General features: G+C 46.4%; 1 protein-coding gene across 1 annotated transcript in view; it reads left to right on the forward strand.

Moving 5' to 3' along the window:
• ADCY2 (adenylate cyclase 2) overlaps positions 1-25,278 on the forward strand; it is a 433,375-nt gene that overhangs the window by 395,069 nt on the left and 13,028 nt on the right. The window contains exons 20-22 of the mRNA XM_079915962.1: positions 4,321-4,479; positions 14,228-14,374; positions 16,094-16,201. Of these exons, the coding sequence (XP_079772088.1) occupies positions 4,321-4,479; positions 14,228-14,374; positions 16,094-16,201 (414 nt within the window). The remainder of the gene's footprint in view (positions 1-4,320; positions 4,480-14,227; positions 14,375-16,093; positions 16,202-25,278) is intronic.

Consider the following 25,278-nt stretch of genomic DNA (forward strand, 5'->3'; position numbering starts at 1 on the left):
AAGGTGTGTATGCTTGGCTATAGACACAAGAAAAAGGCCTCTCATTTTTTTCTTTTTTCCCTAAGAGGCAAATTTTGTGAACAGTAGAAGTGTGAATCAATGAATTTCCTGTTAAGTCTCAAAATAAATGTGTAAGTTTCTGTAAGCCTACAATGTATTCCCTCAATAGCTGCCACTAATTGGAAAAAAAAGTCCCCTTGCCTGGGGTTTTCATCTGCATTTCAAAACGTATAGCTTCTTTTTCTTTTAAGTGGGCATTAAATATCCCTGCTGTCACTTGCAATTATCCCTAGAAATATGGTCCCTTGTTCAAAAATTTTATTTTGTGATGCAAATGAAACATCCTCCTCGGGCTCTGTGCCCGCTTCTGGCCTCCCCGTGGAGCCTGTAGGTGCAGGACTTTTAAGGGCAATATTCTTTCTCTGCCTGCAAACAAGGACAATCACCCAAAGACTAAAGACTCATCCCACACCAGGTAGCTGTGCCTCAACCAAAGTTTGTTTTAAGTTCTTTGATGGATAGCATGAAACAAAGAAGTGATTTATGTGGAGATAACCAGGGAAGAGACAATGCCAATTAAATTATATACACATCTCTAAACAGTTATCTGAGAGGCAAACTATCAGCTGGGGAGTTTGGGTCTGCCTTCCCTTTCTCACCAGGAGGAAGCGGCTAATAATTGCCCAGTCAGAGCAGAGACCAGAGCTGACCGTCAGTCCAGCACCCGGGAATGCCATCCATCCTCTTCCATCTTCCTGGGGAAGTGCAAGGGGCATCCTTCCCTGGAGCTCACAGTGCAGCTCTCACCAATCTCCCTAGAGCTACGCTGTGGTCCTGATGCAGAGCTCAGAAGACCCCGGTCCCCCCATCACCCTCCCCACCTCTGTCCCCGGCACATGCTAGGTTCTGCATTCTTAGGCAGTTTCTCCTACTAGAATGATCACTCAGATTGCTTCACAGCAATATATTTTAATTACCTAGAATCAAATTGAATTCTCCCAACTTTTTTTATTGATCACTGAGATAATATACAGGCAATACCACTACACAAATGTTGTGGAATCCCTGCTCACTGATCAGTTACTCCCTCAGTGATTTAAATAAATAATCAAAAGTGTGCAGTATTGTGGCCGGGCATTCATTTAACATGAGAGCGCTGGTACCCGTTTCCTTTTGTGTCACTCGTGTAATGATAAGTAATATGTACATCTGGAGGCCTAAAGGGTAGTAATCCCTGCAGGATTAATTGTGTTCACAGTTACTCTTTAACTAGAACCAAGGATATACCAAGGTGAGCCGGAAGGCTGACCTTCAGTCCAAAATCATTCAGTGAATGATTTACTGAGGTCCCAAGTCTTCTGGGATAACAAGAATGTGAAGTCTGTGATATAGGGCCTCTGCACACCCTTCCGGAAATACAACTGTATTATAAACAAATGTCTGATATTTGAAATAAGGTTGTCAAGTGTTGTAAGAATCCATGGCCTCAGAGTTACCTCTTTTCTGAACACGTTTTAAATAATAGCACAGACTTTTTGCAACTTATTTTTGTTATCATTTGTCCTAATGGCTCCCCTGACCCATGACCATCATTTTTGAAACGATGGCAATGTACTTGCTTTCTAAGGAAATGACTATACTAAATATTGCTCTAGGCATCTCAGAAACCTTAGTGAAAACATAACACATCCTAGACAAGAGCGACAGTACAGTACCACTCTCTGTACTGAAATCTAGTTTGTGACAGAAACGCAAGCCAACTCAAGGGCCTCTTTTGACAGAGAAAGGTCCGCTGTATTTCACCCAGGTTTAAAGGGCAGCCCCCTGCCATCAAGGGTCTGCATCCTAGGTGGGCTCATTCAGAGTGTGGAACTGGGCAGCGGCAACCTAGTGCCTGAGAGTGAGGCCGAGGTCCTTGTGCACGAGAGTTGAGGATCCCAGAGAAAGTGGAATCACATGCTGCCTGCGCCCCTGCCCAGAGGCCACTTCTGTCCACGCAGAAAGGTGTAAGCCCAGTTCCTCAGGTACTTTTCAGAACTAGACAGAGCACGAGATGCCCTCAAGGCTGTGGTAGGACGTGAAACACAGCAGACAGGGTCGCTGGGGTCCCAGACGCGGCCTGGACACCCTCTCAAGACTCTTCCTGTTCTCTCTCCCATCACGCCAGAGCTCATGAAGACAAATTCCACATCTGAGTGGAATCTGGGCCCCTAAGCATTTGGGGAGTAGCCCCAGATGGAATCTGAGAGATGGGAGGTGATGTGAGGACTGGAGGTCATGGAGCAGGGCTGCTGTTTTAGTTGAAGTGTCACAAAGTCCTTAGAGCGCTTTCCCGCCCTGAGTCAGGGTCCCGGAGGAAGCAGCTCTCCCCACCCCTGGCTGGATCTCCTCATGCAGCCTCCCTGGGTCTCTGTGTCAAATCTCCCTCTCTTTTCTCCTGTAAGGACATCAGCCATTGGATTTACAGCCCACCCTAAATCCAGGATGATCCTTAAGTTCATTACATCTGCCGAGACCCTATTTCCAGAGATGTCACAGACACAGATACCGGGGTTCGGACTTGGAACGATCTTTTTGGCGACATGATTAAGTCCATTACAACTGGTTTGGGATAAAAACATTTGTCTTCCTTTGGGGGACTGCACATGAGTTTTTAAGGTCCTTGCACCTCAAGGCAAGGGTTCTGCACTGGTTGGGGAGGTGAGGGGGAAAGATTTGTCAGAAGGTCACTCTCAGTCCAGTGTAGCTGGTCCCAAAGGGCTCCGATTCCTTTAGTAGGAGACTTAAAGGATGCTTGCACGTGGTGCAGTAGCAGTCCCGCAGAAAACCTGAGCGACTCTTCACGAGCCTTACGAAAACCTTTCAAACTTCCACGAATGGGGCTTGCTGCCTGCCTCAACTGGCTCCATGGCTTCATCTCCTGTTTCACTTTTATCTGATCTTCGGTGTATACCTGTGTCTTCTCGAGGCCACCACCGTAGATTGCTTCTGTTATTTTAGTTTAATACCGGCCACACCACTAGTTTATCCCCCCACAAAATATCTAAGTAAATAATCTGTTCTCCAAGGGAGAGGCCTTTTCCAGTACGTGCATAGCATGATTTCTATAAACACAGAATGTGGAAAGTGTGTCAGTAATGTAAAACTTTAATATAAGCAAACTTTTAAGCGATCTCTTTTGTAATCTTTTAAAAAATAATGTTTTGTTATATGAGCTAAAAATAAGTGCCTCCCCAGAGGAGGCGGAGTAGTTTTTGAATATATCATACCTAGTTTGAAGCAAACCTAATTTCAGTGAATGATCATTGTGCTTTCAGGTTTCAAACGGTGAATTATTTTTTGAAATTGCAATCTGTGCATGAGAGGCCATTTACGTGTGTTTTATTTTGCTTCGTGCTGTCATGGGTATAGCTAAGCAAACCAATAAAACATACTCCCTCCATTTAGTTCTTCTTTGCATGTATTTGTCAATAATTACTATCTGTGCTGAAATACACTCTCTATTAGGCCCTTCTGTTACAGGAAGATTCATTCCAGGCTATTTCATTATATTAAATTATATACATCAGAGCAGATACAAAATGATGACAAGCCAAAGAGACCCTGTGACAGTAAACGGGCCTATTTCTACAATGTTAATAACAGCTGATTTTTAAAAACATTGAATTTTAATACATTATAAAGCATGAACACATATGTTTTTTACTAGCAGGCACCATCTTAATTAAATTATATCAAAATGAACTTTTGTCTAAATATAATGTCATTCTCTCAGTACAGTGCAATCCCAAATGAAAAAAACACATACTTTTCAATGTATACTTAATTACATAATTTGTGGTAGAGGAAAACTGATTTTCAGCTGTTAAAGGCAAACTGCCACAAATGAACACTATTATTTTTTAAATGCAAATCATGAAACAATGCACTCTCTCTACTAAAATATTTTCCATTTTTCTTTTATTCATTATTTATATTCTATCACAGCTCTTTTCAAAAAATAATTCAAGCCACCATTTATTAACATGACTATGTAAGAAGCTTTCATGTCATTTTTGTCTTTCAAGGCTTCAGTATAGCTATTTTCTCTGTTTCGGAGGCTGGTTCTTTCCCAGATTTGCATTTTGGAAATCCATGTTGGAGGGTGAAATGAGAGACATTTGGGGGCAACTGAGGGCTTGGTAGGGAGGGTGACAATTCCGTTTGGGGGGGGTTCTTTTTTAGGTTTGTTTCATTCTTTTTATTTTCTCTTTAAAACCTCCACTCTCTGGCAGGACAAGATGCCTATTGTTTCTTTACCTCTGTGTCCTCTTGTAACAGAATGAATATTACTGTAGGTTAGACTTCTTATGGAAGAACAAGTTCAAAAAAGAGCGAGAGGAGATAGAAACCATGGAGAACTTGAACCGCGTGCTGCTGGAGAACGTGCTCCCTGCACACGTGGCTGAGCACTTCCTGGCCAGGAGCCTGAAGAATGAGGTCAGAGAGACTGGGCTGAAGGGCAGAGGCTGGGCTGGTGGAGAGAGGCGGGGCCAATGGGGAGAGGCGGGGCTGATGGGGAGAGGCGGGGCTGGTGGAGAGAGGTGGGGTTGATGGGGAGAGTCTGGGCTGATGGGGAGATGTGGGGCTGATGGGGAGGGGCGGGGCTGGTGAAGAGAGGCGGGGTTGATGGGGAGAGGCGGGGCTGCTGGCCAGGGAAGGGCGTGCGCTGGTGAGGGCTGAAAGCTCCTGGCAGTGGCCTAGAGGCCTGTGGCACTTCAAACATGTCAGTGTTCAAAATACTCGACATTGGCCTGAACGTGTCCATTTTCAAGAGTATATTGACTGGCCGTATAGAGATCAACTGAGAATAGTGAGTTAGACTCGCCTATGAACATCTTAGCATGAAGTTGATTCATTCTTCCTAGTTTTTCTTCCCCAATCATGTAAAGTTCTGAACGTACAATATGAGGCACTGGGGTTCCAAATATGTCACAAAAGGGGTCACCACCCTCTGCCTAGTGTGGGAGGACGCTTCCTTACCAGCATGCCATCAAGGCCAAATCAAGAAGCAAAATCACACCATGCATCCCACACTCCACTGTTCCATGGCTCGTGACTTCCCTGAGAGCCTTTTAAGGGTCTTAGGATTTCAAAGGTATGAGATAGAATTTAGGAGTTAGCCACACAAGGACAGATCAAAGACTTGAGACCATCCATCTGAATGGATAGAAAAGGGAATTTCATGGAGCATCTAAAGGAATGGATATTTAACTAGAGTTGGAGAGATTGGCATGTTGTTTCAATGCTGAATTGGCTTATGAAATGAAATGTCATGAATTTTCTTTAATGTAACTAAATTACAAGAGTCAGCAGATGTATCTACAGTGGGACTCTGTTAATTTAAGAAACATGCATTTGAGCACCCACTGAGTAAATGACCTGTGTTTGGTGCTGTGGAGTTTCAGAGATGTATGAGGTGCAATCCCCGTTCTCAGGAAATGTTCAGTGAGGATTGGGAATGGATGAGGGATCCGGAAACCTGTAGATGGATGAACTCGTTAATAGATAAGCTGAACTTTGATGACACTGATGCACAGAGCAGCCAAGTGAGAAGGCTTGGAACGGTATTCATCTGTAACATATTTAAAGTTGGCATTGAGAAGAGAGTGCCAGGTGGTGGGCAGGGACTGGACCTTATCACTCTGGTCTTTCTGGAAGCATGCTAGGCATGGTGAGCCAGTCCAGGGGCCCCAGCAGGTCCCACCATTCACTTCTCTATTTCTTCTCCTGGTGTTTTCTGCTTTCAGTAGGTTATTCAGCAACTTATTTACCTCTTGGTCACAGACAGTGAAATCATTACATCTATTAAAAAGGAACCATCTGTTTTCATTAGCAGTTTAAGAGCTTGTTTGTGTCTATATGTCTAGGTGCTAATTCAGGTTATAAATTCATCTGTTGCCCCTGCCCTGGGTCAGGCTGGTGCTGGGCCTGGTTACAGAGATGAACCGGCCCAGGAGGGAACAGAATCCTATTGTCTCCAAAGGTGCTAACTGCGTAAATGCAGGAGTCCAGAAAGTCCACCACTGTGAGCAAGTGACTTCTGAACCAGAAAAGAAAGTGCTAGAAACTGGCAGAGAGATGAAGGCTGTAGAGGGGGAGAAAAAGACCATTCCAGGCTTCAAGGGGCTACTTCTGTCCAGATGACAGGACAGTGCTTCGTTCAAGACCTTAAGAGGCCCCGGGTTCAGCCCTACAGCACTTGGTGACCTCTTCTGCCCCCTTCTGACGTCTCTCTAGGCCAGACCAGGGGAATCGTCTGTTCTCTCTATTCACTCCTGTTTGCTTGACTTATTCTAAGCAGGCCTCTGAACACAGTTGCCCCTTTGGAAATCATAAGGAAAAGCAGATGGGGATGTAGAGTGAAACCCCCAGGTGGACAGCATGGGCTTGAGCCTTTGTCCCGACATTTTCTGTCATGGTAATGTGAGCTACTTCCCCAGCCTGAGCCCCGTCTCCCCTTGAGTCAAAGGGGAATTGTGCTTTACTTTGCACAATTCTTAGGTAGAGTGTGGGATGTTACATGTCACACTGAGCATCCGTCCCTCCAGCTGAGGTGGGCATTTGATAGAGCAGGACCCGGAATCCCACATCCATGCCGGTGGGACATACCTGGTGGGCAGGCAGCACCAAAGCACCAATGGACTCATCCACTTACCGAGTGGCCCTACTGTGTGCCAGGCCAGTGACCCTTCTGCGACTAGCACGTCATGGGTGCTCCCAAGATGGGAGTGACATTTCCCTCCAAGTTTCCTCATCAGTGCTGCGAGTTTAAGAACACACACAGCGTCTTCTACAGCCTTCACCGCCCACGTGGGGTCTGTGAGGAAGGCTGCAGCGTCAGGGCAGCACCACCCGGTGGGCTTGAACCCTGGAACAGGCACCACCTCACTGCGCCAGCAGTTTGGGAACTTTTCGGAGACAAAGTAGGAATCAGCGCGTTTCGTTGAAATCAGCTCTGGATTCTGTTGCCTCATTTGTCAGATCAAGAAGGTGAATTCCTTGGGGGCCTCGTCCATGGCCACATCACGCCTGTGTGTGCACGTGAACCTGACTTAGGCGCTAAAATGATTTCCCCCGCAGACAGTCAGCACCCATTCCCCAAGCTCCCAGCTTATTCCTTCATTCAGGAAACACACCCCTGACCCAGGCAGCCTCATTTTCCCATAGGAAAATGAACAGGAGCTCAGTTCCAAAGCTTTTCAAACGCTTACTGCCACAAACAGCTGCAAGTTCCCTTATTGCATATTAGAGGTCTCCGGTTTTCGCTTAGGAACCCCGATACCCTGGACGTCATTAGAGTTGCACTTTCTAGCTGCTGACCTCACATGGCTCAGGAGGGTAGAGCGACACACACTGAATCTTACATCGGGGGCATCAGACCGATGAGACCGTCCTTGAAACGATCTCTTCATTCTGCACAACTGTGGGCTGCAGAAGTCTCTGTATTTCATCAGACAACACAGAACTCCCCTGGGCTGTGACTTTCCAGGTTTTACTGCCAGTTTTTGCTGGTTAGGTTAAATATTTGGGGAGGGGAGGGAGCTACTCAAGCAGCCACTGTAACTGTTGGAGATTAAAAAGTTACAGCGGGCCCCATCTGGCAGCCTGCGGTCAGGGCAGCCTGACGTCTGCTCAGCGGGACAGAGATGCCGCCCAGTCGCTGCTCAAGATCAGACCGGTGGTGAAGGAGAGTCTGTTGCTCTGGTCCTCATAGGGAATCCTGAGTGCAGACGAGAAGCCCCATAAAGGGTCTGAAGGAGAAGGACAGCCCCTAGCCCCCTGCATAAAGGTTCTGAGGGCTCCCACCATGAGTCTCAGAAAGGACGGTTTTGTTTTGGGGTTTTTTTTCCAAAATACTTATAACCAGGTTATTACCAAGAGGCTCCTTTGAGTGCATGGCAGACTTCTGCCCCATCCCTCAGACTTCCCGACAGGCTGGATGCCTACCTTCTGTCACAGTCAGCCCTTCCTGTCCCCTGGACAAAAGAACCCACTTCCCTGACCTGGGGATGTGTCATCCTAAGCTTGTGATCCCAGGCCAGGCAGGCTGAGGTGTTTGACCTCCTCTGTTTAATAGCGTGGACATGGTCCAGGCTGCTGGCCCCCCTCACTGTCAGGGCCGTATAGATGCGCCCTGCATGCACGCGCGCGTGCTCTCTCTCTCCCTCCCTCCCTCCCTCCCCCTGTCTCCTTCCCTAATGCTTCTGCGAGGGAAAGTTCTGCCCATCGTCAAACACGCGGATCCTGGAAGAGAATTATTTCTGGAGGATTCCAGACCCAAACTGGGCGTGACAGAGCACAGCCAACGCTGGGATGAGAGGGGTTCCTGGGCCCCGGCCAGCTTTCCTTACCTGCTGGGCCCTGCTTGGCCATTGAGAGCAAAGCGCTTGTCCCAGGCCTAGCACTTCTTAGCTGTGGGACCTCGGGCTCCACCCTCACAGAGGCTATAACTAATTTCAAAAACGATAACGCATGCAAAACTTTTAGAGCAGTGCCTGGCATTCAGGAAACACTCAATTTTAGGCATCTTTGAAGCAAATATCGCAAACTTATGCAAAACTTGAGAACACTGCCTCCTGGAACTTATCAATATCTGTCACGGGAGGCGCCTTCCCACAGCTTTTCAGGGCCTGACTAGCGTGGACAGCAAAACTCACGTAATCGCTTTGCGCTGTACCCTCATCTGATGGCCTCATCTCCTTCTCTCCTTCTCTGTGGTGTGGGCTGAGCACTCATGGCTTCTGAATGCAGAGGCTGGACCAGGGTTATTTTTAGAGCATGCGGTAGACAGGAGTGTGGCTTTCAGTCCCACAGTAATGGTTAATGTTCCATGGTTTTCTGGAACATTCCTTGGAAACATGACCTATGACCTTGGCCAGGACCCATGTTCACAAAGAGCCTTTTGATTCTCCTACCCGCCGCATGCACATACAGAGGAAACTCGTTTTCCTTCAGAAATACAGAGTAAAGAATGATTTAATCACAATAATTCTGGAAAGATCTTTTATTTCGATTTAAAACTGTTCCCTGCACCTGTGTCCCGGGCCTGTGGGCAGAGAGCCGCTGTGTCCACCTTTGCGAGCCCCTCTTCTTCCTCCCCCAGGGCACTGGTTTTACTCAAAACATCCTCAAGCTTCTCCACCAGCTGCTGACTGTCCTGACCAGGTCCAGGCCCTCAAGCCATTCAGACCCTGGTACAGAGCTCTGTGGCCCAGACAGAGCCCGCTGGTTGACAAAGCCTACTCTCCAGATGGCTGTGTTTTGGCAGGAACATGTCAGAAAGGTCCCTTGAACAGATGTCCCAGGCAGCTTTGGTCACTTGTTGAAAAGACTGCATTTTGTCGACCCTTTGCCGAGTCCCCGGTGGTCGGGGTTATGTGTGATTCTGAGCCGCGCAGCCTCGCTGCGGGAGAGCTGAGGCTTGATCAAAACAAGACACAGATGTCAATGCGGGTACAGGGGAGTTTGCCAGGCACACAAACGCTCCCCCTTCTCAGCTAACCTCCCAACACCCAGGCAGCTCCCTCAACGCATTCCTTACAGAGTCAGGCTAGAAAGCCACAGGTTTTCAGAGATGCTTTTGTGCTTTCTAATGATCTGACTCCCCTGAATAAATTAGGCGTTAGCTGACAACTGGGGACTGAGGGGGGTTGTGAAAGGTGGGAGGATCACTCTGGCCTCCTCACTATGGCCTGAGTCAGCAGGAGAAAGCGCTGGTCCCGGAGCTTGGAGCCCCAAGCTAGTGGCAAGTTCCGGCAACCTCCTAGGGCACACCAAGCAGACGTCTCCACACCTGCGTGCAAGCAGCACCAATCACACTTTGTTCTCCTGTCCTTGTACTTGCGCTCTCTCTCCAACTAGACCCTAAGCTCCTTAGAGCAGGGCTTGCCTTGTCCGTCTCTGTGACCCCATTACCTGCTATGAAGCCTGGCACCTGGCAGGCCCTCATGGGGGGCTGTGCGTGCCTGTGTGTCTATGTAGCAGCACGCTAAAGTGAATGTCAGCCCAGGACACCAAGAGACAGTGGGTGTCGTATTCCAAAGGGGGTGCTAAACAGTGTGCAGAATTTACAAATGCAAGAGCTACACCACTCTCGATCCTTCACTCTCAGGGACACGAGGGCTGGGAGAGTAGAGGTTGGAAGAGGGATTTGGGACAGAATATAGTGAGAAGCGAGCCCCCTTCTGAAGGGACATGGGGAATCCTCCCTTTACCTCTTGCCTCATAAATAGACCATAACCACTCAGCTTGGGATGTGTACCTACGACTTGGGCCCCTACGTGGTCCTGGGGCAGCAACTCCATCTGGGGGACACAGATGACATGTAGTTTCCTGAATGCAGAGGGCAGGGGCTTATTGGAGTGTCTGGCCCAAGAGAGTTGGGGGCTGCAGGTGGGGATGTAATGGGACTATGAGAGTTTGGGAGGGCAAAGCCTGCTGAATGTTTCCAGGGACCAAGCCAGAGAAAAACAGTTGGCATGGGGTCATTTTAGATCCTGTTTTGAAAAGCTGCTTAGAGTGGGGAATGGGCCCCAGCAGAGAAGCTAGAAGACTAGCCAGAAAGCCCGGGGCAGAGAGAGTAGTCACAAGTAGGAGCGGAGTGCGTGGTCCACATCAAGAGAACCTTGGCAGGATGTCCCGTGTTGGGGGGAAGTGACGGAGAGTCTTCAGATAACCCATGAAAATGTCCACCAGGTTTAAGTTCCCTGGGAGTATGATGTAGTTAATGGAACGCGTCCCTCCTCCAACAGACCCTTCTTTCTTCCCCTGTTCTCCACCCCTGGGTGCTTTGGAAAACTGGGCTAGGCAGCTGGGGAGAGTCAGACCAGAAGTATGAGGAGGAAAGAGGGAGTAGAAGCCAACCGTGCCCCCTTCCCACCCTGCAGACACTCCTCCACCACCCAGCAGGCCTACACTGGGGAAGGAGAAAAGCCACACATTCCACTGGGGTCTGAGTTCTGACTTCTCGTTAGATTGGACACTTAAATTATTGATGAGAGGACTCCTGTTACCTGAGAATGACAAGAAGAGTCATGGGGTTGTCCCAAGTTTTCATCCAGAGTTGGGAAAGAACTGAAGTCCCGCTCAATAAACTGCAAAAGACGGTGCGCACAGAAACGCAGCTGCTTTGTGATGATTTTGCCAGAACTTGAGCTTGTTTTGCAGAATGGCTACATGTGAGTGAATGTTGACATGGCATCTAAGCTTCCACTTCTAAAGCTCAGCGAGATTCTTGTTGGCAGCTATGTTCTGGACAAGGGTCACCCGTGCTAGACCCTGAATTCCAAAATCTCCTCCAAGGCTTCCTACCTGCCCTACCCTCACCCCAGATCCTCTGGAAGTATAAGATAAGCTCGGGTCGTCAGCCAATGAGCTTGTGGTTCTCTCTGGCCCCAAGCGCAAGCCAAAGACCTGAGGGAACCTCTCATGAGTTTAGGGTATGGCTCTAAGCCCTGCACGTTTCATTAGCTCTAGTGAATTTGTAAAGCTTCCCATTTGTCAAGTTTCCCTAATTCTCAAGCGTAGCCCTGTGGAAGCCCTGAGCCAGGAACTAGGGGGTCAGAAATCCCCACTCACCCTTGGTGTTTCCTCAAAGCTCCATGTGACCCATTTGTCAAAGAGGGTGGGTGAGCATTTTGCAGTCCAAGGCCCCAGTAGCACTCATGGCCTGTGGAGGGCCAGACCAGGACTCCAGAGATTAGTCCTGGTCCCTAAGTCAGTGGGAGCCTTGGTGTGTCACCAAACTCCCCTGACTTAGCAATTCCTCATTTGTCCCGTGATTCTTAATCAAGGCTGCACAGCAGGAAAACTCATAGAGTTTTACAAAAAGATGCACATGCTTGGAGCCCACTCCAGGGGCAAGGTTCAGTTGGTCATTGGGCGGCCCAGGTGTCACCTTCTTGAAAGCCCCATTGGTGACTCTCCTAGGCATTCCTATTAGAAGACCATGGAATTAAATGACCCATCAGACCTCTTCCAGCTCCAACAACCTAGGTGTTCTGGGGCAAGAGTTCAGAGGAAAATTTTGAGAGTGAACCTGAAGATGTTTTATTAGACTCCAAACCAGTGTGGTTAAAATCAGCCCTCACATCCAAACTTTCAGTCAGTTCAGTCTTGCATTTCCTTATCTCTCATACCCAGATACCCTTAAAGACCCTAGGGGAAAGGAAAAAGGCAAAGTGACGTGACCTACAAGTGATACAGGACCCCATGCTGCCCCAAGTCCAGGCAGCACACTCTGTGGTCATCCAGGAAATGCAGGGTAAAGCATAAAGTGTAGCATTTATAAGAGTGACCTCTGCATCAGACTTGGTAACTGTGACCTTGGGAAAGTAATGTAACTGTTCTGTGCCTCAGTTTCCTCATCTGTAGATTGAGAATAAAAATACCAGCTTCCTAGGATTGTAGTCAGGGGCAAGTTAATGCTGGTGGAGAGTTCAGAGGGGTGGGCATCCTGGCATGCAGTGGGCACTCAGTCAGTGCTGGTGATTATTGTGTGTATTCTTGTCATCATCATCATTCCCCAGATGGTCACTCTGGCTGATGTCAGCAGACAGTGGAGAAATGCAAGGTACAGAAAATGTACCCTTGCCTTGCTAGATGTACCCCTTTTCCTTAAGAGTAGAGAAGTCAGTGGAGTTTATACTACTTTTATGAAACTGCCCTTTTTAACTAGAAGAGGCTTCTAGGGGCTTTTCTCTCCCCTGTTACCCTGACACCCTGGCTGGGTCAGCATTACTGGAACCTAAGCTTGGCAATCATACATTCCACAGGTCGTCTTCTGAGGATATGAGTGTTCACAAAAACAACTTTTCAGAGAGAGGAAGCACAGGTCTGCACCAAGAACCAAGTCAACCATATGGGGAGCAGAATACAAAAGAAAAACCTTGATTCTGTTGTTCATGTATTTTATAGAGATTGTAAGGCAGTAGCAGAAGGCACTACCAGGTGGTTGGCCCTGAGAACAGGAAGATGACACAAGTCTGTCTTTCCCAGGAAGTGGTTGTGACCTGCTGTGGGTTGCCATTGCCCCGATGTGTGTGTCATGAGATGTCAGCGGAGGAAGAATGGTTTTTCTGAGGGGCCACCAAACCTTGGAGTTATGGTGCTGTTGAAGTGCTCACTCCCTGCTAAGGGATTCATCTGAGTGCCACAGAGAGCAGAGCACACTGGTAACATCCATGCAGGGTAGATTCTCTCCCTCTGCCAGGCACACAGGAAACATCAGCCGCTAGCTTTCTTTCCTCCACTCAGAGGTCGCCATCTTGTGTGACAGAACTCTCCTCACGTTTTCTGGTGGAGGGAGTGTTTCCCATGATGCAGTGTGCCCACATTGGCGCCTGGCCATTCTGCCCGGGACAGGCCATCCAAGGGCCCTGATGCACCAGCACCAGTGAGAGAGCAGATCTTCCCTCCCAGGACCAGCCCCCATGCCCACATAATAACACTTCCTATAAGAAATCTCCACTGAACTTGAAGGTTTCACTATATGCTGGGGAAAATTATGTGTGGAAACACCTTGAAATTGTATTTACAAGACATTGTAATTTTCCTCACTAAAAGTTTAGACTTTTAGTTTAGACTCTAGTCTATTTAAAAACAAAAGGAAATCCCGAACAAATATTTCTGGTGTCTAATACAATAGAATAAGTAGCCTGAGGAATTTCACTAGTTCTCTCTGGTGTAATTCAGAAGTAACATGATGAGTTTCATCTGCTCCTTTCAGGACAGGCTGAAGAGGAAAATTCATGATGCCTCCAATCCAAAGAATGTAGCCATAATGAGTCACTTTAGGACAATATAGTAGCTTGGGAAATCGTTTTGTTTCCCTTTAGTTGTTAAAAGAATGTTGTTGTTGTTTTTTCCTAAGTGAGAAGTCTATGGTCTCTTGTCATTGTCTAAGATAGAGATGGCAGAGAGGGGTAACCGGAAGGGCACCTCATACTAACTGGTAGTGACAGTGGGAGTGCGGTGTTGATGATTCTGAGCCTGCATCCAGCTCCCTAGAAGCCTTCACCTGTGATCAATGGCCAGTGCCTAAAATGGGCCTGGGACCAGGGTGGAGCAGGTGGAGTGGACCCTGGGTGATTTCTTTACCAGTCTTAACGTAAAGAAACACTTCCATTAGGAGCATGTTTGCTTAAAAGGTTTCCTAGTGCTCAGCTCTTCCTTTTCTCCTGGGCAGGATTTATACCACCAGTCCTATGACTGTGTCTGCGTCATGTTTGCCTCCATTCCGGATTTCAAAGAATTCTATACAGAATCGGATGTGAACAAGGAGGGCTTGGAATGCCTTCGTCTCCTAAACGAGATCATTGCCGACTTTGACGATGTACGTACTTACCCTTGATGGGCAGGGCTGGCCCCAGTCCCATCCTTTGGCATTCCTCTGGACTGGCACATTTGGAGTTAGTCCAACATCATGGCATATCTTAAAACTTGTCCTTTAACAAAATTTCTGGTGGTTGGCATTAAGCTTTTTTGCTCTATTTAGGTCACTGACTAATTTTGGTGAGGCAAACACATATTATTTTTAAAGCTAATATGATTTCTATCAACAACGACCAAAATCTGTTCCATAAAATCTCTCTCCAGCATGCCCATGAATTTTCTTGAAAGGCTTGAACTCCAAGGAAAATACTTGCCCATCTCTTTATACATAAAAAAGATAGTAGCTTATTTGCATGTGTGTCTGTGCAAACTCCAAGGTCTATGTCAGATATCAATTTGAATTGTACACGGATGGCATGCTTTGTTATTGAAAAAGCAATATGAATGTGGTAGAATATATTTTAGAAGGGACAAAGTGTACGTCTTAGGTATTGGAATAGGTGTCACTTTTGAATTTTCTGCCTACAAAGGAAACAATGCACTTTGTTTTCTAGTAAGAACAAACAGACCTCTGGTTTGAAAGATATTGTTGTTTTACCATTTTTAACAATATTTTGCAAATATAGGAAAGTTGACATCAGTGAACATACGTTCATCATGATTGATGGAATTTTGAAACACAGTGATGAAATTATATAATATGATGGTTTCAGGCCAACCTTCTAAATGTCTTGTGGGACCTGTGCATTTCTCTGCTACCACCACTGTCACCATGAGGTTGACTCAAGACTCATGGTGAAGTAATGACAAGTAGAGATTTTCACTGTTGTGCAGGGTTCACAGTGAAAAACGTTGGCACATTTCCTCCAGCTGCCCCTCGGTAAAATAAATGCTCTCTAGCACTAGTGACCATTCTTTCAGGTTGGATTGCTCATGGAGATGTGATCATGGGATTTGCTCACTTATCTTAGATTCTCTGACATGTGATCTTGAGCGAATCTCCTCTGAAAGCAGGAGTACCAAGGAAGGGTCTAGAAGATGTTCCCAGTCTTCTGTTCGTACCTTTGTCCTGCTGAGCAGATACAGAACCTTCCAGAGTTTCCTTCATTTGCTCTCTCCATCCAGTCTTTCCCTTTCCTACAGCTTCTTATTTTTACCTTTCCTCCAACCCACCCCAAGGTCTAATGTAGTAGATGAGGAGGACCCCAGTAGGAAACTGATTACTGGTGCCAGAAACTGGGGCAAAAAATATTAGGGTCAGGGCTGATGAGAGGGACCATTTATTCCCTCCACTCCAGGTTTTCAGAGGGCAAAAGTTAATCCTCAGCACTACAGTTGGTCATAATTCACCCTCACCATGCAGGGAAGACCTCACTCTCTGAATCACGATTTTATATTTAGACCTTTCAAACACAGAGTGGGGAAGTTTATTTGAGGCCATTATCACTCGCATCATAATTTATCCTGTTTCTTTCACTAGCAAATTCTAAAAGGTAATTCATGTTAACTGGAAGTAAATCGTTATACTGCATATCTTTCCAAGTACATGCCCTTTGTGAGACGCATGAAGTGTTCTTTCCCCACGATGCCCAAGGTCGAAGGGTGAATAATCAGTATCATGTTCCTGTGACTGAACTAGGATTTGAGAATGTCTCTAGAAAATGCTTGGCCTTGGGTCAGCAGCCGACTGAGTAACTGTGTGATTGTCATTGCCCCCCAGCTGCTGTCCAAGCCAAAGTTCAGTGGAGTTGAAAAGATCAAGACCATCGGCAGCACGTACATGGCGGCGACGGGTCTGAGTGCTGTGCCCAGCCAGGAGCACGCCCAGGTACACACGTGTCAGCCACACCCAGCACACGTGAGCCTCAGCTCTGCCCACAGGTCATCCTGGGACCAAAACAGTGACCCATACACTGAATTGCAGGCACAACCCTGACCTCAGTGATTAAGGTCTCATGAGAAAAGATGAGAATTCTGGAGGCTTCTGAGGGTCTGTTCACAAAACTTCTTTCTCTGGCAGACAAGGTAGAAAAAAAAACCACCAGTCTGGTAGCTGCTTGATACCAGATAAATATACAAGAAAGTTGATTCGAGCTGTTTATTTAAAGGTGACTCATTATGGGAGGGCTCCTGGTCTTTTGATTTAAAACAACGTGGTCAAAAACATGCTGACCACCCAGAAATTTGGTTGAAAAGGTGATTTGGTCAAAATTGAGTATCTTCAATCAACTAGGGTTTTTGAGGGGGGTTTTCTGTTATGTTGTGTTTTGTTTCTGTGTATGTGTGTGTGTGTGTGTGTGTGTGTGTGTGTAGATATACTTTGTTTTTGTTTCTCTTTTGCCATGCCATGTGGCACGTGGGATCTTAGTTCCCCGACCAGGGATCAAACCCCTGCCCCCTGAATTGGGAGCGCAGAGTCTTAACCACTGGACCACCAGGGAAGTCCCTAGATATGGTTTGTTAACTTGTGGGTCAATAACAAGACCCCTTTCCCCTCGGGACAGTGGGCTCCCTGACGGGCACTGGCTTGTTTGACCCAGGGCAGAGGTGGTGGGTGCAGCACAGAGGGATGAAACTTACCAGAGCACAGCTTGCTGGAGGTGGTTGGATTCCCCCAAGGAGAGGAAGAGCTCAGCCATTCCCCGACCCCCGTGTGTCTAGCTTCCCCCCAACCCCACCACCTCCCACAGGCAACCAAGAGAGGGACAGAGGGGCAGCAGCTTGCTCAGACAGAGTCCAACCCCCAGAGCATCAGGAGAGGGTCCTCTTCTCTCTTAACATTCGTGGGCAGAGACGAGAACATGAAACGTCGGACTCAAGATTAACCCTAGCATTTTTCTGAGTGAGTGGGGTAATATATGTCCCTTCTACTCAGGTGTTGCTTCCAGATTATTATTTTTTTCATGGGTATGAATTACTTTAGTAATAAGGAAAAGTAAAACAAACAAGCAATAAAAGAAAACTTAGAAGAATCGTAAGTTTTGAGCAGTACCGTTCCAAGCAATCTTGACGCCTGACACAAAAGGAAAAATGGACACCCCTGTTTACGTGGTGTTGTGTATCTTTCGGGGTTGGGTTTTTATTGCCAGAACATTCAAGTGTTGAAAAACTATTGGAAAATTGGACAATAAAGGTATTAAAATGTACAACCTTGTTTTAATTCTAAATATCTTATTTTTACCCAAGACAGAACTAATTAGATTTTTACTGTCCTGGCTTTAATGGAAGAAAACTTAATCCTTTTCAGCATCTTTAATGTTCTGAAAAAAATTAACCATTAAAAATAACATAAAATTATGTACACAGGGACAGACATTTTTCCTGTTGCCTCGGGCTCTAAGACGCCCAGCACAGCACTGTCAGAAACTGATTAGTGAGCTCAGCTGCCATAATGAAGGCTGGGCAGCTTCAACAACAGAGAATTATTTTCTCACAGCTCTGGAGGCTGGAAGTCCCAGATCAAGGTCCTGCGGGATGCGGTTCATGTGAGGGCTGTCTTCCTGGCTTGTTGCTGGCTGCCCTTTTGCTATGTCCTCACAAAGCAGAGAGAGAGAGATCTCGTGGGTATGGCTTCAAGATATGAATTTGAGGGGGATCTGTGCAGTCCACAGCCCCTATCTTTCTTTACATTTCAGTGTTTTACTTCTTTCTGGATTTGTCTGCATTAATTTTGATTTTCTAAACATTGCACTAGGATATTATTTCTCATGATGGTTGAGTTTTTCAGTGCCCCCTTAAGTTTTGCAGCTGAGGTGAGTGCCTCACTCTTCTCACCCTAATCCCAGCCCCAATTCTGAGGCCTCTCAGCTGACCTCCTCTTGTGGCCCATTTAGGACACTTGACAAAATCACACCTGCTCCAGAACTTAGCTAGCAACAGCCACTTACGGAACCCTTGGCAGGGATGCTCAGAGGCACATGAAGACCCACTCGGCATTCAGCGTCTGTGCTGGGCCCATCCTCCGTCACCCCTCCATCATCATTCCTCCATCATACCTCGATCATCCCTCCTTCATCCCTCCATCATCCCTCCATCACCCCTCCATGATCCCTCCTCCATCCCACAATCACCCTCCATCATCCCTCCATCACCCCTTCATCACTCCTTCATGACTCCTCCATCATCCTACCATCATCCCTCCATCACTGCTCCAACATTCTTCCATCATTCATCCATCACCCCTCCTTCATCCCTCCATCATCCCTCCATCATCCCTCCTTCATCCCTCCATCACCCAACATCACTCCTCCATCATTCCTCCATCATTTCTCCATCATCCCTCCTTCATCCTTCTATCATCTTTCCATCATCCCTTCTTCATCCCTCCATCATCCCTCCATCATCCCTCTTTCATCCCTCCTTCATCCCTCCTTCATCCCTCCATCACCCCTCCATCACTCCTCCATCATTCCTCCAATATCCCTTCTTCATCCCTCCATCAACCCTCCATCGCTCCTCTATCAGTCCTCCATCATCCTTCCTTCAGCCCTCCATCATCCCTCCTTCATCCTTCCATCATCCCTCCATCATCCCTCCATCACCCCTCCATCATCCCTCCTCCATCCCACAATCACCTTCCATCATCCCTCCATCATCCCTACAGCCAGTCTCCCTGGTCTCGACTCTGTCACCACCAGACCCTGGTCTCCTGGATCTTCAACAAATGTCTCCAGACCTCTCCTCCCCCTTCCCATAGGCACAATTTTTGGATGGCTTGTCCTTATCCACTGCCTTTATTTTTCACCTTCTCCTTCTGTGCTAACCCTCACCAATGCGGATGTCAGAAATTCCACTCCTAAAGATCAGGAAGTACTTCCAAATTCCAAAATCCAAGTCGGATTTGCATTCCCCAAGCGATCATTCTCTGTGTCCTGTCTGTGGCCTCTGATATAGCCAGCCATCACCTTCGCCCAGAAGTCCTCTTCTCCCTCAGCTTCTCGTTTCTTCTCTTTAGTGAATCCTGCCTGAGGTCTTCCTCTGTGGACATTTCTATGTTCTTTCCCCAATCCCTCCCCTCCATCAGGGATCACAGCTAAGACTTGCTCCACCAGCCTGTGTATCCGACCGCTGACAAAACCATCGTCCACCTTCCTGACCATTAGGCCAAGCTTGGAGCTCACGTTTCCAGCTTTCCACAGACACCCAGCTTGCTCACAGCACCCTCACCTTCCTCTTGTCCTCCCTACTCCCAGAACAGGGCCTCCACCATCTGCCTCCACGCCCCTGCTCTGACCCATCCCCTACCTCTCCCTACAGCTCCCTCATCAGCCCTCAGACGTGCACTGTGCGTCTGTGCAGACAAGCACCAAGTGCTACTCATACACCCTCCAGGAGGGGTGCACCCACCAGCTGCATCAGAGGCCCTGTGGTGGGTGCTACACATGGTCTCCAGACACCTGAGTGAGGGGCTGGAAATCTCCATTTCCACAGGTGATTCTGATGCACAGGAAGACACCCTGTGTTCAGCTCTCACCCATCAGCCGTGCCAAGGCTCCCGCTTTCATAGGAGCCTCTCCTGCACCCTGACCTGCTTTGGCCTCACCTGACCCTCTGTGTCTAGATCCTATTTCCTTTCCTCCCACGTGCTGCATATCATTTCCTGCTTTTGTTTAGACGTGTGTTTCTTGCCCAGCATCCAAATTATAGCAGCGGCCGTGTCTTATGTGGTGTTCCCCAAAGTCCCAGAAGGAGGCGCTGAGCAGAGTGATTGCCCATGTCTGTTCAATGAGTGATGGAGCAGCGCGTGGCCACCCTGCTTCCCAGCCCAGCCTCTCGCTTCCTTCCCGCCATTTTACAATCCTGCTCCTCCCCGTGCAAACGCGCTCTTTTTTTTCTCCTACCATTTTCGAAAACTTAATAAATGCCTCCTGAGTCTTTACTTTTAATAAGCCTAGGAGGCACCCCAACCCAAGCCCATTTTACAGATGGAGAAACTGAGGCACAGCAGTGCAGTAACTTACCCAAGGTCATGGAACAAGCAGCCATAGAACAGGGCTATAGAGCAGGGCTGCAGACCCGGGCACTCTGGGTGCAGGGCTCACCTCCCTCTGCCCACAGCTCTCGTGCTGCTTCACCCCCTCCTCTTCTTCCCCAGCCCCCCACCATGTTGGCTTCTGCACCCACACGTTTGTACGCACACCATTCACCCAAGCACTCCTTCCACAGGTGCCCCATCCCTCCTGCCCTCATCACTGGCAGCCACAAAATCTGCCTTCTCAGCTACCCTTGAGCTGCATCCTGACAGCCACCACTGTTAATACATGAGTACTTACCTTCGTGGTAGAGTGGAAGGAGCGTGGCTTTCACGTGAGACTGCTCATTCCTTACCATGGTAGCTAAACTTTCTGCACATTAGTGTCCTTTGGTATACAGTGGGGATCCCACTCATTTCCTGAGGCTGTGGGGAAGACATTAATATGCAAAATGCTCCACGGGCAGAGTGGGTGATAAAAAGGATAATAGCGGTAATAATACAGTTATGGTTTGTACACTGTTTCACGTATGGATACCATTGCTTCCTCCCGCAGAATAGGTAAGAGGGTTTGGGGACATAAATGAAATATGGCGTCGGGTCCATGTAGGGAGCTTTTACTCAATACGAGCTATTTTTATTTAGAACATTTAATTAGAATCTTGGTAAGATCATCCTAGAGATATTTTGAAATTCAGTGAAAATCTGAAAGGAAAGTTCATTATGTTTGATTGGGGGCATAGCATGCTTGAGAAATAATAACATGGATATAGTCTTTATGAAAAAATGAATGTCCCTTTTGCCTTTTGTAGCCTACCTACTTATCTCGCTAGTTAAAACCAAAAAACTTTCCATTTATTGTTTACAAACAAAAAATTTTCTATTTATTATTTAGCCAAATATTTAGTTTGGCAACAAACATATTCAACACAGCCAGATGTTTAGTTTGGCAAAATATATTGGGTTTCTCAAGGATTCGTGTGTTTTTCTTAAATCCAAAAAGAGGCAGAGCTGTCTAGATAGAAGCAGCCTTTTGAAAGTCAGCTTTTATTTGTAATTACCTCCACATTTTCTACATGCCGGCACAGGCTACTTACCCCCTGGGAAAATGAATGCACAGGGGTCTATCAGCACCTAGTCAGAGCAGGGCTTTCTATCTGCCTTTGTTTTGCTTCATTTGTGTTAACTTAAATGAAACAACACATTCTGATTTTAAGCTTAAAGACAACATGACTAGATGGTTGGTTGTATTATGTGTAACAACTGATTGTTGTTGTTGAAAGAAGCAGGCATTTGTCAAAAAATGAAACATTACATGGAGAACAGGCTTGCATTCTGAACCCGCTCTCGTAATCCCCGGAGCATTCACCTGAAAAGTACATGTTCCGCGATGGAATTCAGGGTTGATAGAAATGGGGAGCTTATGCACCCCAGAGGCACTTCATTTTAACGTCAGGACTTCACCACTTCCCAGACCCATAGCAGCCCCCTGCTCCTTCCCAGCCATGGCCTTTAGACCTCAAGCCATGATAGCACACTTGTGGTTACAGGTATGTTTTTCTTGACTTATGTAGTCTTCTTATAAAAGGACATCTCACTAAAAGATAATCATCTCCAGTTTCTCCTGAAAATTGGTAGATCTCCTGATCTTCATTCCTGATGACAACAATCACCAGCTGAGAAGCAGCTGCCCCATCTTGGCACATTCTCCCCAGTTTGCCACACTCCTCACCCCTCCCTATTGCCTCATTCCCTCTGCTGCACTCTGGAGCCTCCCCTACTCGATCTCTGAAAGGACTTTGCCTGCCCTATCATTAAGGAAGTCCATCCTTCATGCCAGAATCAATGATTAGGGTCATCTCTGGTCTTATTATGTAAATTGGTTTTGATCTTTTTAATACAAATTTTACTGAGAACTTAAATATGTCAAAACCAAAGTACAGAGATGAAAACTTTCATGTAAACCCATACTTTGATTACACTATTGCTGTGATGAGCCTTACCTCTAGCTTTTACTCACAATTTCAAATAGAGTGATGCCCATTGCCAGCGACACTTTGGAAGAAGTGACTTGTGGTGCCAGAAGAATGGGGGGAGGGGAGAGGCAGAGAAGCAAGAGATAACAGGGAGCTTGTATTCCTATCAAGGTACGAGTGCTGGTGCTCATTAAAAATTTTTAAGCTTTGTATTATTGCTCTCTTTTTAATTATTTTTATTTTAAAAAGTTAAATTATTTATTTTATTTATTATTTTTTGTGTGTGTGTGTTACGCGGGCCTCTCACTGTTGTGGCCTCTCCCGTTGTGGAGCACAGGCTCAGCGGCCATGGCTCACGGGCCCAGCTGCTCCACGACATGTGGGATCTTCCTGGACCAGGGCACGAACCCACATCCCCTGCATCGGCAGGTGGACTCTCAACCACTGCGCCACCAGGGAAGCCCTAAATTATTTATTTTAAATGAGTTTTTTATTTTATTTATTTATTCTATCAGAACAAATTTGACAGCAGGTTGTGGTCTAAGGGTAGTTACTAGTTTGTAAGCACTACCTCTCACTCTGTTTCTTGCTGAGTTGGCCCCATAGACATAACCACTGTGGCTAGCACTAGGATTTCTCTGTCATTCTTCTCCCTCCATCCCCCAAATAAGATCCCAGGCTCCAAGTGACCCATCTATGAGATTCCTACACTTACTCAGTTTATTAGCAAAACCGAGCTGACCGACAAAACAATGAGCAATAAACATTGCCCATCCACATTCACTGAGTCAGGCTAACGGTTCTGTCTCTGCCTGAGTTAGGAGCTGCCTGATTTGACTGTTTGGGATTTTATTTAGCTAGTAGGTCAACCAGCATAGATTTTCTTTACCCATTGGGGCAAGTGCCAGTTACTTGTTAATGACTGCACCTCTGTAACTGCCCTCCAGAGTTTATAGTCTGGAAAAAGTCATGTATGCAAACAGCAACTCCAATGCTAGGTAAGCCTGGGGATATTAGAGGTGTCTCAGCTGGGCTGCTATAAGAAATTACCATAGACTGGGTCACAAGTAACATTTATTTCTCACAGTTCTGGAAGCTGGGGAGTCTGAGATCAGGTCTGCAGATTTGGCATCTGGTGAGGGCCCTCTTTCTGGTTTGCAGACAGCCATCTTCTCTCTGTGTCCTCATTCGGTGCAGATGGAGAGCAGAGAGAGAGGAAGCAGCTCTCTCCTGTCTCTTTTTATAAAGGCACGAATCCCATTCATGAGGGCTCCACCCATGTGACCTAATTACTTCCCCAAAGCTCCACCTCCTAATACCATCACACTGGGGATTAGGCTTCCTCATATGAATTTTGGTGAAACTTTAGGACACTCCACCAAGTTGATCAGGGAAGAAGTAAGGAATCATTCTCAGATCTTCTGCTGCCAGTTTCTTAGTAACTAAAGCATATGTTGAAACTCAAAACCATAGTTTCCTTTACTGGCAAAAGTAGAAAATAGTTTTGGTCTCTGCTGAAATGAAAAGCAATATCTCAGTGCTGTGTATTTTTGCACAAACACCAAAGCTATCGTGATGTAGGGTAAATGGAGAGAGAAATGCCCTCCTACTTTAATGCTACTAATATGAAACAAACACTGAAGGAAGAACCATCACTCTTCGCTATACACACTGAGAACCTCAAAGATACTTAACATTTCAGACACTTAGATTGTTGTTGAAGCCATTCATCAATGTAGGTTGCTCAGTGTGTGGAAAGCCGGGGGAAGTACTAAACTAGGGCATAAAGCAATTCTTGCTAACATTTTCCTCCTAGAAGCTTTTCATGTCAAGCAGAGTGATGTGCTTCTCTACCCTATCATGAAGGAAACTAAATAAAACCTGAGCCTCAGGGATGCAGGCAGAATGTGTTGCCCATATGAATTCATTTCATCTTAACCACAACCCTATGAGACTGGTAGTTATTGTTTCAATTCACAGATGAGGAAACTGAGCCCCGGAGAAGTTAAGTGACTCAGCCAAGGCCATGCAGCTGATGATTGTGGAACCTGGAGCTGGACCCAACTTTGTCTGACTCAAAAGTGCTGGCAATTATTTAGTGAACTTCCTGCTTTCAGACAAGTAGTGGTCACCATATAAACAATGAAAATAAAGAAACAAAGGAAATAAAGAAAGAGGTGAATGGGAGAAGCATGTCCGTGGGAGATGGACTTGGGAGCTGAGGAAGCAAGATGGAAGGGACTGTCTGAATCTCAGGTTTCCAGTTTAGGGATCTGAAATTGATGACACCATTAGCAAAAGTAGACGAGTCAAGAATAAGAGCTGTTAATGGGAGATTAAATAGAAATAATAGTTTTAGACTTACAAGTTTGAGTTTTCAATAAGGCACCCAAGTAGAATTCCAGTCATCCACATGGGTGGTGGCCAGTTCCAGAGCCATTAATGAGCAATGCTTGGATATAGTTTTCCATCAGCTGAATATCTCTTAGACACATCATCCAACACAGCTGTCACCATTTTAGCAGCAAGACTATCAAGGAAAAATGCTTACCTACTTGTATGTGCCTATTTTATTTAAATCTCTCCCTTAAGAAGCTTACAAAAATGGACACAATGCAAAAATATTTTTAAATTAATAAACTAACATACAAGGAATATGAAAGATAAGATAGAAACAAAAATGAGGATGATGCAATAAAATGAAAATCAAATAGCAAAAGTTGTGACCACATTCAAGATGCACACGGGGAAGGAGGCAAGACAGTGAAGTTTATTTGTCTGATGTTAAGTATTGATACCTCAGCTTTCTTTTTGTTTCCATTTGCATGGAATACCTGTTTCCATGCCCTCACTTTCAGTCTGAGTGTGTCTTTAGATTTGAAGTGAGTCTCTTGTAGGCAGCATATAAATGGATTTTTTTTTGTAACCTATCAGCCACTCTGTGTCTTTTGATTGGAG

This window comes from Stenella coeruleoalba (genome assembly GCF_951394435.1).
Source record: "Stenella coeruleoalba genome assembly, chromosome: 3".
NCBI lineage: Eukaryota > Metazoa > Chordata > Mammalia > Artiodactyla > Delphinidae > Stenella > Stenella coeruleoalba.